This window comes from Malus sylvestris, chromosome 7 (genome assembly GCF_916048215.2).
Source record: "Malus sylvestris chromosome 7, drMalSylv7.2, whole genome shotgun sequence".
Taxonomy (NCBI): Eukaryota; Viridiplantae; Streptophyta; class Magnoliopsida; order Rosales; family Rosaceae; genus Malus; species Malus sylvestris.
In genome coordinates, this window is record NC_062266.1 from 33,256,665 (window position 1) to 33,276,213 (window position 19,549).

The following is a 19,549-nucleotide window of genomic DNA, read 5'->3' on the forward strand; positions in this document are numbered from 1 at the left end:
TAATCAATCAAGTTTGTCTACAATTTGCTTTCTTATCTCAAAAGTCATTTAAATTATACATGACTAGTTACTTGTGAAAAATTGATGTATAATTTGTGAATTGACTGAGAATGACAGAAAGCATCCAGTGACAAGAACAAGGGTATTATACAAATGAATAAGGTTTGTAGTAATTATGTGACAATTCTCATTTGTATTTTTATCTATTCTTATATGAGAATTTTGGTTGGTCATGTGATTATACATATGTTTACAAAGAAGTGATGAACATATGAAGGCATGAGGTATGTAATCCATTCAAAGTATGTGGCTTAATTGATAAGCATGAATTTTCAAACATGTATTATTGTTTGTGGTTTTTCCTATGCCTAAAGAATTTAAGCAGTGCTTTGATTAGTAATTTTTATATGTCATAAGGGGAGAAGAAAAGAAACTTTTCAAGGCTAATGTAGGGCATATACTGGAAATGTTTTCTATGGAAGAAAATAATTTTGGTAGTTCCTTTATATAATTGGTATTTACAAGGCTAATGCACGATTTTGATGCTAATGTTTTAGGAGCCTTGTACTACGGAAAGAAAGGTACAAAAGAAAAGGAACCCGTTTGACTTAAGAAAACATTTGAGCAATTTAGTTTTTAAATTAAAGGAATGTATTGTTCTTTTGCATTACATAAAGTATTTCTATTTCAAGCAATTGACTCCGTAATGATAAGTATTGACATTCTTGTGGTGGAATAAAACTTGTTCTATATGTGATTAATCTCTTTCAAGTATGTTGTCAGGTTTCTTGAGATTAATTTAATGTCAAAGGGAGTCATGAAGGAATTAGTGCCATTTGTTGGCAGGACTCGACGCTTGAATCAGGTTATCATAATTTTGTCACTTACAGTTAATTAATCCATGTGACTTTTGCATTGTTTCAGGACGGAGTTGATAAATGTCTTTTCAACTAAAGGAAGCCGCAACGGCTCAGTTGATGATGAGACTGTATTTTTGAGTTACTTCGATCAACTTTGCATCTTAATTAGAATAAAAGGGATAATCTTCTTACCTACAGGTGTGGATTACTTCTTTTAGTTTAATTAAGATGGCATAGTATGGGTTTTATTTCACAGAAGTTGTGAAAACCTTCATCTTGCCTACAGGTGTTGAAGTTTTTCATGAAGGAACTTTTGTGACATAAAATCTAGTACTAGAAACTTGTTATTTTTCTTGCCTACAGGTGTAAATTAATTTAGTTTCATGAAGTTTATTGGGATAAAGTTCCATGCCATTAGTGACAAAAATTTCCACAATGAGCCCCATAAAAGGTTGTGGTTTGAAGGCATGGAAATCGGTTGCATCATGACGTATTTTGTGTCTCTTCATGAGACTTGTTGATGCAAAGTATTGGACCCATGAAGGTTAATCAAGGATTGCTAAGGTACGCATTGTTTAAGTCTTATGCTTGAAAATCTTTTCAATTTGAACTATGATGTCGATTTAGAGGATGAAATTTGAATACTAAAGTTTCATTTGGACATCGAAATTGAAATGATATGAAATTGAATTTGTTATGGATGCATAAATTCATGATAGAAGCACATAATTGTTTCTGGCAGATTACGTGTCTTGATTTAAATCGGGTGAATGACATGTCTAATGGTCACCAAATGACCTGAATTTTGGATATGTTTAACATATAGATGTCTAATATGTGTCTGCAAATTTTCGTAATTTTCTGCCATGTATGTTAATTATGGTGAATTTACTAGTAACCCATGCTCGTATAGACAGTTTTTACTGGCAGATTGTGATGTTTTTTGAGACGTGACTTTAGACTACTATTTTGACCCAAAATGGCTCTGTATTTCTATTTTATGAAGATTAGTATGTCTATTTTGATCAGTATAAATTTGGTAGCAATCAAGCTTGTAAATTAATTATGATAAATTCTAAAGTAAGTGTAACTCATTGCTGAAATTCTGTTTGACAACTTTATGTTGGTTGTGATGTCTATTTTATTATGTCTAATATATAAAGACATTTTCTTTAGGTACATCTTTAAAAGAATATATTAACGAGTGTTTGCCCAAGTGGGAGAATTAGTGAACGAAAATTGGGCTTCACACTCATTAACTTATTTGCAAGTATAAACTCTGATAACTTAGTGGGAGTTCTAAAATTTTGAGCACTAAGTGGACTTGCATGAATCTATTAAAGCATTATTCTATCTTCCATGAATTTGTGTTACTTGAATGTCTATAATATGTTTAAGTTGCACAAATGGATACTTGGTATATGCGTACATTTTCTATTACTTGCAATCATTTAGATTTCTCGATTGATCATATTGTTTTGGGGTTCATAAGGACTTAGCATAAATGTGGATTTATTAATACATATAAGACGGTTGTTGGATGCACGTTTTTTGTGTAAATAGCAGTGAATGCTTTCATGCTTAGTTGTACCTTTCATTGAGGTAATATGCATTCATTGACTAAGTAAGGCTATTCCCAAAGGCAGTATGATTTAAGTGACTTTTGATTTGCAAATTAAGTAACGATGTTGCAGATCAGTGGGAGTTTGAGTTTCGTGTTAGTAATGTCTTACATTTGCAGATGACCTATAAAGTATGTATAGAATCCATGTATTCATATTAATCTCCAGTTGGATTCATTAAGTCACATTTTTTGTGTGCTAGTCAATCATCTGATGAAATATATATCAGATTTCAAGTTGTTATCAAATTGCATATTAAATGTCATGGCATGGTTTGTGCACTACCTCAGTTGTGAAGATTTCCATCTTGCCCGCAGGTGTTGGAAATCATTATGAAAGTAACTGGTATGGTGCATAGATCAGTGTCAAAAACATATTAATTCATCTTGCTCACAAGTGTTGAATTAATTTGTTTTATGAAGTTTTTGGGATATTTTACTTGGACATGTGCCTATTTGGTATTTTCAGTTGTGTCCGTTGGTTACAAACATTGTTTGTATTGTTACTGATCTAATGAAGGTGATGCATGATTATTTTGGAGATGTATTCACACCTATAGGTTATGGTGGTTTCATTAGATGAAGGATATCTGCATTGGCAGATTTAAGGCTTCGAAGAAGCATAAAGTGTAACTTGTGAGTTACAATAAGGTGGACCTAAGATGATATAAAGTAAGACATTTTAGTTAATTTAAAGTTTATTTAAAGTTTCATCTCTTGATCATAATTTGTGTTTCATGTGAATGAGGATCTTAGCATGTGTGATTATGAAGGTTCTGGGTTGTGTCAATCCTACAACTTTGTTAGTTCCATGTTAAGAAATGCATTTGACAGAAGCTGCATTAAGGACGAGATGTAATCACTGTTACATGGCCACTAAAGTGACATTAGTCTCCAATCTCAAGTATAAACGTGAATATTACATTTTGTAGACCAAGTGGGAGAATGTTGGATTTATCCAATATAAATCAACCTTAAGTGGTCTACTACATGTAATAGGAATGTAATATTGGAGAATAATGTTAATTGTGATTTAATCTCTTAAAGATATTAATTCTATATAAGGTGTCTTATATTGGAAATAGGATTGATGGAATCCTTAATAATATATTATTATAATATTTTACTTGAGAGCCAAGAAATGAGAGTTTTAGTTTTCCCTTATGGACGGAATCTAAGACTTTTTGGCTAGTATATAAACACCGGTCCCTGCTAACCCTAGACACGACAACTAAGGCTTCCCATAGAGCTTTGTCATAAAGCTAGGAGTTTACAGAATAGTTGGTGTTTCTGTTTGTCACGGCAAACATAAAGATTAGAGTTTTATCGATCACGTCTTGCTTGCATGGCTGCTGCATCTTCGATAACTACCATTGGAATCAGGTCAGTCACTCTTTCGTTTGTGTTTTAATTGTATAACCTTATAAGGCTAACAGCAGGTTCACCCGAAGAGTAGGCATTGGCAGAAAGGGATGTGAGGGACAGAAATCCAGCAGGTGATTGGGAAGCAGATGGTGGACCGGATGGAAGGAAAGATGCAGGAGAAGATGGAGGGGCAATGAAGGGTAATACAATTGCGGTGGAGGTTGTTTGGTTATCAGAGGTTGAAACTGCGGCTCCTGGCACTACAGGCTCGGGAACGAGGACAGCATGACCAGTGGCGAAGCCACGTGAGGGCGAGGAGTGGCGACCGCCACTCCCCTCACCGGAAATGAAGCCCAGGAGCGAGTACCCGCCCCTCCTCTCGCCGGAAATGAAGCCATGTTTTTTGCTGCAGCTGCACAAACGCTGCGCGTGCAACGGCGAAGCTGTTAAGGCCCGGGAGGGGTCCGCCCCTCCTCTCACAGGAAAACATGCCCAAAAATCATGGTTTGCTGCCCCATAGCACCTCTGGTTTCGCCGGATTACAGCTCACAATTGCTACAACTGCAGCAGTTCTTCATGGCTGCGCAGGGAAGGGAAAACTTGAAAAAAAAAAATTAATATTAAAATAAGTGAAACGGTGTGTTTGGGCATTTGGGCTTAATTTGAAAAACAAATATTAAAATATGATGGGAGGACCACTTGTCCCCATTACCTCTCGGCTTCCTCCCCCAAAGTTTTCCTTTTTTTTATGCATGCATGTATGGATGGACCTGTTGGGCAATGCCATTGGAATGGCTAAAGAGCACTTTTAGTTACATCTGCCATAAAAATTACATCTTTCTAAGTTCTCGAAGTGCTTTTTGTCAGATTATTCTTCAGGAAGTCTTTCACGAAGAAGCATTTAGATATTGAATAAACTAATGAATGCACTTTTAGGCTTTTAGCGTAAACACACTTATAAATGAGCATAACTACTTTTTACATAGTTCAATCATCAACAAGTCGTATATCGCTAGACTTATGTTGACAAATTAAATCCAAATCAAACGTTTAAAAAAGAATCAACTTAATCAATGATCTAAATTTAAATTAGGGAACTTTAACGAAAAACACCTGATACTGTTCACTTTAACGAAAAACCACATTTTTACACTAAAAAGTCAATCATGGTACTATTCACTTTACCCTTTATTTTGTCCTTATCATTAAAACTCAAAGTTTTCAAGCATTTTTCATTAGTTTTCCTATTAAATTATGACAACACATTTTTTTGTGGTTTGTTAACCCATTTTTCTCTTCTCTTTTCTTTTATTTATTTATTATTCTTGTATGTATTTTTTCCCCTCTTTTTAAAACCCCAGCGTATTTATCTTAAACTCTCACATTATCTATAAATGTTGTATTAATTTTTTTTAAAATAATGTAAATATCGTGTAATGCTTATTTTACAATAAAAGACATTTAAATCCATCTAGGTTCCTACCTAAATCTCGCCTAAGCGCCTAATTGGTAGGCCCCAGTCCGCCGCCTGACTAGCGCCTAATGTTTTTTAGAATCTAATTCTTACCAATTTAAGCTTCTTACATGCCTTTGATCTTACCGCTTACAACCGATTTGGTGGATATACTGTTTTCTGTTATAAATATTGATTCAAAACTTTGCCCTCTCCAATGTGAAGGCAACCGTTTCGATTGAACCTTGCACTCTTTTGAATTTAGCCCCTCCCCTCGGCAAATCCTGGCTTCGCCACTGAGCATGACCAATTCGCTTGCTAGTTTTATGTGACCCGAAGCACCAATATAGGCTCCAGCAGCTTCCCCATCTTCTTTTCTGCAGTCAAATGGTAAAAGATTGTCAACGACACAGTTTCAAAAATAGCTATAAAAAAGGAAGGCATTCCAAGCCGTCGAAGGCAAGGAGTGATCCCAAATGTAGCAATTTTGAATATAATTTTGAATAGAGTGACCATAACTAGTAACAACGCTTGCCAAGAGGTTGGTTTTTCTAAAAACATACTTCTAGGTGATAATAGTGAAAGACTCCACCAGACAAAAAATAACCTATGCCATATGTTTGTATTCTCTTAAATGCAATAACTTAATCCTTTGTTGGGAAAGGTCTCAACTGTTTTTGAGAAAATATATTTGTTTGTTTTATATCTCTAATCATATGGACGTGCGCAAGAATCTCTCCTAATTTGATTTTTATTGATACAATGATCTGATTGGTTTTATGTTTTTCAAACATAACAATGATCTGGACATGTTGATAGATTCTCTTCATCGCAATGAAGAGGAACTTGTTCCACAAGTTACATATGTATCTATTTAATGTTGACAAAACTAATAGTTGTATTAAACTAGCTTAATGTGGCCATGGGTTTCACTAATTAATGACTAAATCTTGCAAGTTGGGGGATAATTGGATATGGGATTGGACAAAAGAAAGCCAGCTGTCATCTCTCTCACACACACATTTTTTTAATAGGTGATGTTATTCACACTTTCTCAAACGTCCTTCTCAATTTCCGATGATTGGACCAAATGAATTGAAGAAGATCAATAGATAAAATTAACGAGAGTGTGGGATGTAAAAACATGTGTGTGAATAGCATTACCCTTTTTTATTTATGTATGTAATTTTTTTAAGTTGAACACGTTTTAATTAGAGTTGTTTGATAACTGGGTAACGCTAGATAAACCAACTTTTTAAACCAAATATGTAAATTGCATGACGTGTCACCAATAGAAAATAAGCATGTTAATAAACATTAATTTAATCACCAACAACCACATCATACAGTTTACAAAATATAGTTTTAATATATTGTCTCACTAGCATTACCCTAACTGAATACTTTCAGTTTTCATAAAAATGAAAATTGAAAACAACAAAGTAAAAATTGAAGGCAAAATTTTGAAAACTTAAGAAAGTATTTTTCTTGTTTTCATTTTTTGAAAACCATAAATAGCTAAAATTTGTGGGGCCATGGATCGCAGGTGTCATGTTTCCACAATCCTTTTCTTATGTAGAGATTTGGCTTTGCTTTATGTTGGGACCAAGTCGAGATCCATAATGGTCATGTTTTCACGTAATGTTATGAATTTATGTGTTATAATATAAATTTGTTGATGTGATTTTGTAAGAATTGTTAGTAGAAGTGGATTAATAAGCAGAAAAAATCATTAAATTAATAGTATTACATGACAGAATAATAGTCACACTAAAAAAGTTGACTCCAAGGGAGATGGATATGGTCTAAAAATTTTCACAACTCATTGATACTCATTCAATGTTACTTGAATCATACTTGAAATGGCTTCTAAGTTCCAAGTTAATGTTACTTGAATCATACTTGAAATGGCTTCTAAGTTCCAAGTTATGATAGTTGCCATGACATGACAAAATAGTCTTCTCATTTTTCTTAGAAAATTATTATGTTTTAGGGGATATCCACATGTAAAACTGTTACAGACTTTTAATTAAAAATAGAACTCAAAGCAACGTTAATGAAAAAGCAGCTAAATTTAACTGAAGGAGAGAGAAAAAGAGGGTGTGAGAAAGAGAGGGAGAAAGAGAGAAAAGAAAGGGGTAGGAAAAATTGGTCTTTTCACACTATCTTGTGCCTTTATGTATTGTAACATAACAGGCTTACTACCACTTAGTACTACGGTCTAATAGTATTCTTCTTCACTTCTTCACTTGTAAGTGAGATGTCTTATGTTTGATTCTCGCCAAAGGCGAATTTGAACCACATTATTGCTAGCACATTGTGAGACTAAATTCACCCCCTTCCTTAGTATAGATAATATTGTTTGTTAAAAAAACAAAAAAAAAACATAATGGTCTTACTTGAGCTACAAATAAGAAAGTCTAAGATCTTCCATATTACGTAAGGAATTCTAATACAATCAGTTAAGATTTACACAATTACACATATGCTATAATTCTACCTACAACATAAACCATAAAATACATACAAAAATTTGTCGGTTTTATGTTTCATTAAAAGTTTGATACTTACATGTATATAATAGGATCACCATCAAGACGGCCAAATGATGGTTGTATTAAATACATATATTCACATGAATTATATCAACCGTTGGATGATGATTGTATTAATATATATACAAACCCTTTAAGGGAAGGGATCCCCATTTTTCAAAAAAAATGGAGACACCCTCTTGACCGTTAGATTTGACTTTAATAAAATTCAATGACTGAGATTAAATCACAGGCCACAGAATCTCAACCACAGGATTTCATTAAAATCAAATCTAACAGTTAAGAAAATGTCCCCATTTTTTTTGAAAAATGGAGATCCCTTCCCTTAAAGGCTTCCTATATATATATATTTATATATATATATATAGTCAGCCCGAAAAGTTTGAGAACTGCCATTAGCAATCCTAAAGTCATCATGAATCATGACTGATTAATGTACTGTAAGGTCCAAAACCCAACTACTCTGCTGGCCCATAATATTTTCTTCTCTTTTTTTGGGGTCAAAAGGCCCATATTTCATCTACTTCAAAACAATTAAACCCAGCGTCTGATGGCCTACAGATTTTAGTAAAATCCCATACAAATAAAGGGAGACCCCCAATAAGGTCCCGCTTTGTGAAGGTCGGGGGAGGATAAACATCTATCATACGCCTCTTTGTCTTTGCTTTACAAAGAGGTTATTTTCATGACTCGAACCTGTGACATTTTGGTTACAAAGGAGCAATCTTTCATGCTTTCCCATACAAAGGTAGACAAAAAACTATACAAAGATGCTTGCTTTCTTTGATGTCCAAAAGTTTCATCTAATTAGTGTTAAACCAATAGCAGTGACTATAAGAGTGGAGGGGACTCCAAATTTCAGATGGCTCCAGAAGGACAATGTGTAGGCAAGTTGTGGAGATTGGCGAGCCTGCTCGCACACTATCAAGTTGGCTGCTGATCCCAAAAGCGACAGGTTTCCGGCCACGGTGCTCACCCAAGCTAATAGGAGCCACGCCTTCTTCTCCTCCGCGGCAGAGATTAGGGCCGCCGACGCTGCCACCCGCCCTCCAAGTAACAAAACTATCCAACACAAGAAAAAAAAACATGCATGTTAAGTGGCTGCTGAAAGTTTGAGAATATTTTGGTTCTTATAGAGTGCAAACGGAAAATAATATCAGCATACATACCAGTTGGTACATTTGAAGCCAAATTTGACAGCACAAGTATGGTGACTGCAAGAACTGCTATCCCGCTAGCATGATCAATTTGCGCATGCGGCTCCATGAAGTCCCAAAGATCGCTTGGAATGCCGGTCTTGTTGAATCCATTGACGGTTATAAACATTCCGCAGAAGAAAATCAGGAGTGAATAGGAAATCTGTCAAAGAAAGAAAGAAACTTGTTAATTTGTAATCTAATCTAACGTTCGGAGTGAACTTCGTGCTTCTGAAACTTACCTTTTCTAGGCTTGGACGGGCATCCGTGAAGTCAAGAACAGCCAGAGCAAGTGCAGCAGTAATCGCACACCACGACATATTGAGGCCCATAAGCAGTGCAATCAGCATTCCTATGGTAATAAGGTAAACACCAGATTTCCACAATATCCTTTTCCATCTTTTGGTCAGATGTTCCTTCCCTTCCAACGACTCCGTAGGAAATGCATCTGTTTGTCTATCATTCGATGGAGACCTTTTTGATGGGATTGTTTCGTCCCTTTTATGAGAAGACAAATCATTCGTCTCCTCTTTTGATGCACTTGAAATTCTTGCAGACTCTATTGCACCACTAGGAACCTTGTTCACTTCATTCTCGCTAGAAGGTAAGCGGTTTCTAAGAGTCTCGACATTACCTATGCTCACATTAAGATTCGGAGAACTTTGTAGAGTCTGGATTTCCAATCTAGAGTTCAGTTCTTGAGAGTTTAAGGATGTACTATGTGACAATGTAGCTGGTGAAAACCGATGACAACTTACATCCTCCTCTGGAACAGGTCCCAGAGCTGGATCTTCCTCATCCTTCTGGACAGACAACAATCTCCAGAACATACATAGAAGAATCAAAGCATTCACACAGACTCCCACAAGCATTGCAGGGAGAATTCCAATCACAAATGTCCCGAAAGATATCTTACTCTGAACAGCTATAACAAGGTTTTGAGGATTGCCGATCGGGGTTGCTGCAGACCCAATGTTTGCACTCGAGGCAAGGGCGAGTAGGAAAGGATGAGGTGGGAGGTTATGTTGTCTTGCAACTTTCAAAACAAACTCGGTCAAAACCACACAAGAGGTGTCATTGGTGAAGAGAGCGCTCGAAACTGTAGAAATCAAACAGATTCGACAGAGCAAGTCCCTTGCCCCTTGAGTTTTCCACATGAGCAACTTGCCCAAATACTTGAACATATCTGCTCTTTCGAGATAGATACTCACAACCATTGTCCCAAACAGAAGACCAATGATTGGGAGATCAATAGCAGCGTATGCTTGATCAGGAGTTAAGACTCGGAAAACAACCATAAGCATTGCCCCGAGGAGGGACCCTGCAGTCCTACCGATTGGCAAGAAAGGGACAGCCGGAAACACAGCCAACACCCAAAAGACTGCAAAAGCAATTGAGCCAAGAACCACTTTGACAGGAGAAGCCATTGCCATTTTCCCAACTTAAGACTGGATGTGCTCCCTCCTGTGCACTCAGATTTGAACCCGGTAGTCTATATTAGTTTAAAGTAGAATATCGCTTGTATCATAAGAAGCTGAAGATCTTACTCATGATAGCTAACCATAGCATCAATATGAGCCAAAAACGAAAAGACCTGAACACGAAAACCAATTCCAGTTGCACAATAAGATTTAATAAATATTCAAATTAGCGACTGAAAAACTAAGACCTGAGCCAAACAGCTTGAATGCAACAGTAAACACAAACAAGAAGATAAGGATCAGTGTGCAGTATTGCAACTTCGTGTGGACTGTAAGGCTGCGTTCGTTAGAAATGGGGGACAACTTCCAAATTTTTTTCTGAATTGAAGGTAAAAGATTGAGTGGTCATGAAAGAAGTTATCCCTTCTAACCTACTATTGTAAAGATTGAGTAGTCATGAACAAAGTTATCCCTTCTAATCCTACTATTGTTGTGGGATTAGACGGGAAAACTTTCCTTCATGAATAATTCTTCTACCGTCGAAGGTGCTATCCAATTCTTCCGGAATTATCCATCCAAAGTCAATCCTCTCAACAATCGCATCCTAAATCTCAATCATTTACAAGAACCAAGCCAAGATTGAAACGTTCAATCTGTTTAATAGCAATAACTCAATAGAAATTTACAAAGATTCATCAGGAAAAAAAAAAAAAAGTTGATGGAGATTCGTTTACTAATTTCAGCAAAAAACCTTATCCAAAAACCACTGTATTTGCTATAAATAGAATGAAACAGAAAGGAAGCTCAAGCTGGACAGGAAAAAGTGCTTAACTTTTAAGCAAAATCTAAACTAATTAGCATTACCAGGACCAAAAGAAACAAAGATCTTACCTCGAAAAATGGTTCAAGGAAGTGGGGATTGAACTGCTTTTCCATGTAACTACATGAAGCATAAAAAGTTCTTGGCTTTGGGATTCTAACTTTTTTCTGTTTCGGGTAAATTAATAAATAAGTAAAAAGGAAATCGATCGATTTGCAGTGGGTGGAGCTTCTTCTCAGTTCCCATATGATCAGGATCCTCTCCCGAGCTAAGGGTGAGGAGAACCAAGAAATGTGGATTATTGGATGAAAATTCAACGGTTATAATTATTATAACTTTAAAGGTATCCTTTTGTTTGTAGTCGTTGAATAAAAATACAACACCCACACTTTTTTATCAGGAGGATCCTTATCCTTAGCTCAGGAGAGGATCTGATCCGTTCCCATATCCACACGATGAAATTTAAAATAAAAAGCTAAAAACTTTGACTTTGATTATCTTTGTCTTTAATATATGTTTGATGCTCTTTAAGGTCGTACCAATCACAATCCCACATTAATGAATTCATCTCAATCCAATGAGAAATTTTACAATGTGCCGAAAATACCGTTTGTTAACATTGTTATAATACAAGTTATTGGATCTATTTCTTCATTTTTTTTGGTTTGGAATTAACAGTTTGGCAATGAAACGAACTGAAATTGTTTATATTCATCATCTATAATGAACTAAATGTTTATATCTCAATACTAATGTGTCGATGTTATTGTTGCTAACAAAACGTAACAGAATATATATTTTCAATAATATTATACACGTTTGTAATTTCTACCTATTCTTCCGGTTTGTTTTTTGTTCACAAAGAATTTCTACCTATTCTTCTAGCATTTAGATTGCATAAATCAAATACTCAAATACCAGAACAAAGAAATAAACGCGGAGAGAAAAAAAATACGGCATTTATATTGCATAAATTAAACAAAACAAGGACAAAAACAAAGAAATAAAAACAGAAAAAACTTTTTTTAAAAAGTATGAAAATCACTGTCTAAAAAAATGCATTTTTTATAGGGAACTTTAACAAAAAGTTCACGGTACTGTTTATTTTAACAAAAAATCACATTTTTACACTAAAAAGTCAATCATAGTACTATTCATTTTACCCTTTATTTTGTCCTTATCGTTAAAACTTAAAGTTTTCAAACTCTGTTTATTAGTTTTTCTTATTTTATATGATGCAAATATGGGGACTTCGCTCTTATTCTTATACTTTTCTTTAGAGTTTTATTATTATATTTATAAATTACAGGTTTTCAACGTAAAAAAGTTCGTACTGTATTTCAGATTTTAGTGATTTTTTATAGATGTGATTTTTAAGTGGACATTTAAAAAATAGACGATTATGATCGTTAAAATACGCTAAAATGTAGGCTCTAAAAAAACGTGAGTAAAAAAAATAGTGTTACCAATATGCACCTAATGGTACAACCTTTTTTAATCTGTTGCCTGCAGGATTTAATATTTTTCTGAATCTCTGTGAACCGATATCTGGTTTGAAATTATGAGAAATTGGAAGTGTTAGATCGGATAGGGGTGGAAGTAAAGGACAGGTCTCTCGACATCTAGCAGATATTCTCGGATTTGAGAGAGTGGGAGATCCGGGGATTTATCTCGGGGTTCCTGCTATATGGGGAAGATCTAAGAAAGCTGGGCTGGCCTATGTTAAAGGCATGCATTTGGATAAGCTGCAAGGTTGGAAAAAATCAACTCTTTCACAAGTTGGACGAGAGATCCTGATTAAGGTGGTGGCACAAGCAATCCCGGCTTATCCAATGAATTTGTTTAAGTTTCCTATATTGTTTTGTAACGAATTGGATGCCTTGTTATCTAAATTCTGGTGGGGTCAACAAGGTGAAAATCGGATCCATTGGGTATCCAGGGAGAGGTTGGGTCAGCTGAAAGAGGAAGGGGGTCTCGGCCTAAGGAGCTTTGTGATGTTCAATGACGCTCGGTTGGCCAAATAGTGTTGGAGGTTGATTTTGGAACCTACATCCTTATAGGCACTTGTGCTTAAGGCCCGTTATTTTCCTAATTGCTCTTTCCTTGATGCTAAGAAGGGTGGGAGAGCTTATTAGGTTTGGTCTAGCCTTCTGGCTGGAAGAGAGATTCTGAGGAATGGTGCCCATTGGCAGATCATGGATGGAAATGACATGAGGGTTTGGGTGGACAGATGGCTCCCCTCCATTCCTTTGGGTAGATCGTCCCCGTTGGGTTCAGTTCAAGTCTCAAAAAATCTAAAGGTGAAGTCGCTAATTTGTCCTGAGAGTGGGGAATAGGAAATTGATTTTTTAAAACCTTTCTTGGCAGATTTGGAGATTAAGGCAATATTGGATATGCATACTGGTGATCCGACGCTCAAGGACATATTGGTTTGGCCTTATGACAATAGGGGATCTTATTCAGTCAAATCAGGTTATTATTGGAGTCTCACTCGAAATATTGATTGCAGCCTTCAATCAAACCGGTTGGTCTCCATTCCTACTACCTTATGGAAGATTGTCTGGATGTTGAAGGTACCTCCAAAAATAAGAACTTTCATGTGGAAGACCCTGCATGCGGCTTTAGCTACTATGAAGAATTTATATATTCATAGATCTTCTCCTTGTCCCATTTGCCCTCTATGTAACTCTAATGATGAGTCCATTGAACATCTCTTTCTTTTTTGTCCATGGGTGGAGGTGGTTTGGTTTGGGGGTATGTTGAACTTGCAACCTCATTGGCTGCATGTTTCGAGCTGGGCAAACTGGATCGTGCAAATGGGTGATGCGGAGATTGGGTCCATGGAGGTGAGGATTAATCAGATATCTTATATTGCTTTCACATGCTGGCATATTTGGAAATCAAGATGTGAATTTCAGTTCAACAATCAAGTTATCTACCTCAGCAGGATGGTTGCTGTTATCTCCAGATTGGTCTCGACTTATCAGGAATCAATCAATAGGCCGAGTTCCCCATCTTTGCTCAATCAACCGAGTATGGGTGATGGAGTGCAGTGGTCTCCTTCGAATCAAGGAGTTATCAAAATTAATATGGATGCTAGCTGGGAGGCAAGTGTGGGTAAGGGTTTCACCGGGATGGTGGCAAGGGATGAGCATGGTCGGTTTTTGGCTGCTTTTAGGCATAAGATCAAGGCTACTGGTGCTACTATGACGGAAGCTTTGGCCATTATGCATGGGTGTAATCTGGGGGTAAGAAACGGATGGAATTCGATATATATTGAATCTGACTCTTTCGAAGCATTATCTTGCCTGAGGGATCCGGCAAAGAAGGGCAGTTGGGATGCTTTTCCCATTCTTAGGAAGTGCTTTAGATTGGGAATGGTTTTTCAAGCTTGTCGCTGGTCTTGGGTACCAAGACTGGCCAACACGGTCACGGACTTTTTGACGTCGCGAAAATGTAGGGAAGTATGTGATCTCTGTTGGGTCAATAGACCCCCATCTTCCCTGGTCCATGTCTTATGCAATGATGGCCTTCCTTGCCCCTCTTAGTAGTTTTTTGATAGCTTGAGAAGGGACGCTTTATCATTAGACGCGGCGTCATGGTTCCCTTGTACCTTCTTGTTCTATTTTCTGTTGTTGTTTCTGTTGTTTGATTGCCTCTTTGGTAGGCTTTCTTGTAATCTTTTGGCATCTTTGCCCGGTTATAGCTTATCTGATTTCCAAAAAAAAAAAGTACTTTTATTAGAAGCATGTCAAAAACTTTAATTAAAATGAGGCACTAGTTGGTAATGAACTCTAAGCTCCAAAAAGTGTTTTTATAATCCATAATTAGTTTTAATACGTGTCTAGTATTTCTTCTAAAATGGTTAAAAAATCTATCTAATAATCAAAATGTTTTTTTTTTTATTATGTTTAACAAATAAACTTAAAAGCATGTTTATGTTGAAAAAACACGTCTAAAAAAAATCAACAAAAATGTGTTTCCAACCAAAGCAGTTCCAAACAAACCCTCAATTATTTCTAAGCACTACAAAAACCTATTGGTGTGCAATTAGCCACACTGCAATATTCATCTCGATCCAGCTGATGGTGATGAGGTTTGGAGTTGGCGCCATGAACTTTTTTCCACATGACATGCTGCCCTAACGCTTTCCTTCCTGTTTTATCATGTCTCCTGGTTTGTTGGTCACAGCCTGTTCCCAGTTTGCATTTCTGCCCTGTTTTGGGCAGTGAGTAGGACAGAGACTTTGAGCTTTTTTAACAACAAAAAAGACCAGACGGTGGCTTCTCCACGTTAGTCTACCTCTTTCAGAAGCTGGAAAAACTCACATAAACATTTCAACCTCCCATAGTCATCATCGTATGATTCAGCAGAATCAATAATTGAACACAGGATCAAAATGTACCGTGTAGAATACAGGTCAAGAATTTGTCTCAACCACTAGACCACCCCGTGGTGGTTGATAGAGACTTGAGCTTTGAATCACTCGATTTCGTTGAGTATTGAAGAAGTTATGAACGTTTAAAGTTTACCTAGTTTTCGGCGAGTTTTCCAGTTTTCCCACGGACCAGTCAAATTTCAGGCTATATTCCGGCCATCTATTGCAACAATTGAGCTTCCAAATAGGTATAATCTTGTTCTACACTTACCTATCTTCATTTTGATATATTATGGGTCGAATTTGGTTAAGAAACGATTAAGTTCCAAAACTTTTAAAATTGACCATTTCTATTGATTATGCAAATCTTAAGAACCATTTTGGCTTTGAGCCTATAGTAAAATCCCACTTAGTACTACGTTCTAGTGATATTTCTCTTCACTTGTGTTGATGCACAAAACCGGAGGTCTTGGAACAACGTAAATCCGACCGTGAATCTGCATTAAATGTAAATAACACAAGATGTATCGTGGTTCACCCCAAGGTTTGGGCTACTTCCACACTGATTATGTATTTCTTTGTTTGTGAGGGAGAGAGATTCAGAGCCTCTCAGGGAGAGAGTGAGGTCTCTGATGGCCTAGGAATTGGCCTCCCCTTAATTGTGAGGGTGAGGAGTCCTTTTATAGAATAAGAGCTCCTCACTTCTTATATATTTGCCCCTTCCTTTATTACATAATTACATTTAAGTCTCCCGAGTATTTATACAAGATTTAAATACGGAAGCCCTAAGTATGGTACAAACAACTTGTAAGTGAGATGTCTTAGGTTCAGCTCTAGCCAAAGACTAATTTGAACTACATTATTGTTAGCCCATTGTGAGGCTAAACCCACCCCCATAGCGAAAATAATATTGTTTCTTAAAAAACAAAAGGGACCCCAACCAACAAGGCTTCATGCTTTGCGAGGGCCAGGGAACTTCTATCGTACGCATCCTTACCCTTACTTTGCAAAGAGGATATTTTCATGACTTGAACCCGTGACCTTTCGATCACAAAGAGCAACCTTTCCCATACAAATGTAGAAATAAAACTATACAAAGATGCTTGCCCTCCACAAGGACAATGTGTAGGCAAGTTGTGGAGATTGGCGAGCCTGCTCGCACACTATCAAGTTGGCTGCTGATCCCAAAAGCGACAGGTTTCCGGCCACGGTGCTCACCCAAGCTAATAGGAGCCACACCTTCTTCTCCTCCGCGGCAGAGATTAGGGCCGCCGACGCTGCCACCCGCCCTCCAAGCAACAAAACTATCCAACACATAAGAAAGAAAATACATGTTAAGTGGCTGCTGAAAGTTTGAGAATATTTGTAGTGCAGACAGAAAATAATATCAAGATATATACCAGTTGGTACATTTGAAGCCAAATTCGACAGCACAAGTATGGTGACTGCAAGAACTGTTATCCCGCTAGCATGATCAATTTGCGCATGGGGCTCCATGAAGTCCCAAAGATCGCTTGGAATGCCGGTCTTGTTGAATCCACTGACGGTTATAAACATTCCACAGAAGAAAATCAAGAACGAATAGGAGACCTGTCAAAGAAAGAGAATCAAACTTGTTAACATTTGTAGTCTAATCTAACATACGGAGAGCGATACTTACCTTTTCTAGGCTTGGACTGGCATCCGTGAAGTCAAGAACAATCAGAGCAAGTGCAGCAGTAATCGCACACCACGACATATTGAGGTCCATAAGCAGTGCAATCAGCATTCCTATAGTAATAAGGTAAACACCAGATTTCCACAACATCCTTTTCCATCTTGTGGTTAGATGTTCCTTCCCTTCCAACGACTCCGTAGGAAATGCATCTGTTTGTCCATCATTCAATGGAGACCTTTTTGATGGGATTGTTTCGTCCCTTTTAGTAGAAGACAAATCATTCGTGTCCTCTTTTGATGCACTTGAAATTCTTGCAGGCTCTATCGCACCACTAGGAACCTTGTTTATTTCATTCTTGCTCGAAGGTAAGCAGTTTCTGAGAGTCTCAACATTACCTACGCTTACATTAACATTTGAAGAGGTTTTTACAGCCGGGGTTTCCAATCTAGAGTTTAAGGATGCACTATGTGACAACGTAGTTGGTGAAAACCGATGAGAACTTACATCATCCTCTGCAACAGGTTTCTGAGCTGGATCTTCCTCAACCTTCTGGACAGACAACAATCTCCAGAACATACATAGAAGAATCAAAGCATTCACACAAACTCCCACAAGCATTGCAGGGAGAATTCCAATCACAAATGTCCCGAAAGATATCTTACTCTGTACAGCTATAACAAGGTTTTGAGGATTGCCAATCGGGGTTGCGGCAGACCCAATGTTTGCACTCGAGGCAAGGGCAAGTAGGAAAGGATGAGGCAGGAGGTTATGTTGTCTTGCAACTTTCAGAACAAACTCGGTCAAAACCACACAAGAGGTGTCATTGGTGAAGAGGGCGCTCGAAACTGCAGATATCAAACAGATTCGACAGAGCAAGTCCTTTGCTCCTTGAGTTTTCCACATGAGCAACTTGCCCAAATACTTGAACATATCTGCTCTTTCGAGATACATACTCACAACCATTGTCCAAAAACAGAAGACCGATGATTGGGAGATCAATAGCTGCATATGCTTGATCAGGAGTTAAGACTCGGAAAACAACCATAAGCGTTGCCCCAAGGAGGGACCCTGTAGTCCTCCCAATTGGCAAGAAAGGGACAGCCGGAAACACAGCCAACACCCAGAAGACTGCAAAAGCAATCGAGCCAAGAACCACTTTGACAGGAGAAGCCACTGCCATTTTTCCAACTTAAGAGTAGGTGAGCTCCCTCCTATGCACTCAAATTGGAACCCCGTAATTTATATTAGTTTAAAGTTGAATATCGCTTGTATCATAAGAAGCTGAAGATCTTACTCATGATAGCTAACCATAGCATCAATACGGACCAAAAACGAAAAGACCTGAACACAAAAACCAATCCCAGTTGCACAACTAGTTTTACTAAAGATTCAGCTTAGAGACTGAACTAGACCTGAACCAAGCAACTTGAGTGTAAACAGTAAAACAAACAAATTATATATAAGGATCAGTGTACTGCAGTATTGCAACTTCGCGTGGACTGTAAGGCTGCATTCGTTAGAAATGGAGGACAACTTCCAAATTTTGTCTGAATTGAAGTTAAAAGATTGAGCAGTCATGAACGAAGTTATCCCTTCTAATCCTACTATTGTTGTGGGATTAGACGGGAAAACTTTCCTTCATGAATAATTCATCTTCTATATCCGTTTCTTCCCGAGTTATCCTATCCAAAGTCAATCCTCTTAACAATCTCATTCTAAATCTCAATCATTTACAAGAACCTAGCCAAGATTGAAACATTCAATCTCTTTAATAGCAATAACTCAATAGAAATTTACAAAGATTCATCAGGAAAAAAAAAAAGTTAATGGAGATTTGTTTGCTAATTTCAGCAAAAACCCTTGTCCAAAAAACCACTGTATTTGCTATAAATAGAAAGAAACAGAAAGGAAGCTCAGGCTGGACGGAAAAAAGTGCTTAACTTTTAAGCAAAAGCTAAACTAACTAGCAATACCAGGACCAAAAGAAACAAAGATCTTACCTCGAAAAAAGGTTCAAGGAAGTAGGGATTGAATTGAACTGCTTTTCCATGATCTGCTGCCAGAATCAGAACATATAACCACATGAAACATAAAGAGAAGTTGGCTTCAACTTTTTTCTGTTTCGGGTAAATTAATAAATAAGTAAAAAGGGAATCGATCGATTTGCAGTGAGTGGAGCTTCTTCTCAGTTCACAAATCGACACAATGAAATTTAAAATAAAA

At 37.1% G+C, this 19,549-nt stretch overlaps 3 protein-coding genes and 1 pseudogene across 3 annotated transcripts in view; all 4 read right to left on the reverse strand.

Annotated features, from left to right (window-relative positions):
- Nucleotides 1–19,485, reverse strand: part of LOC126629232 (silicon efflux transporter LSI2-like) — a 74,466-nt gene extending 54,981 nt beyond the window's left edge. Inside the window, exon 1 of the mRNA XM_050299196.1 lies at nt 18,668–19,485. The gene's annotated coding sequence lies outside the window, so the exon portion shown is untranslated. The remainder of the gene's footprint in view (nt 1–18,667) is intronic.
- Nucleotides 1–19,549, reverse strand: part of LOC126629234 (uncharacterized) — a 43,846-nt gene that overhangs the window by 12,410 nt on the left and 11,887 nt on the right. The window lies entirely within an intron of this gene.
- Nucleotides 8,559–11,622, reverse strand: LOC126629229 (silicon efflux transporter LSI2-like). Its single transcript, XM_050299189.1, has 4 exons — nt 11,363–11,622; nt 9,293–10,644; nt 9,024–9,213; nt 8,559–8,916 (listed from the first exon to the last, which is right to left on the reverse strand). Exons 2-4 carry the CDS (start codon nt 10,481–10,483, stop codon nt 8,654–8,656), a joined length of 1,644 nt encoding a protein of 547 aa, XP_050155146.1. The 5' UTR covers nt 10,484–10,644; nt 11,363–11,622; the 3' UTR covers nt 8,559–8,653.
- Nucleotides 16,002–18,674, reverse strand: LOC126629233 (silicon efflux transporter LSI2-like; annotated as a pseudogene).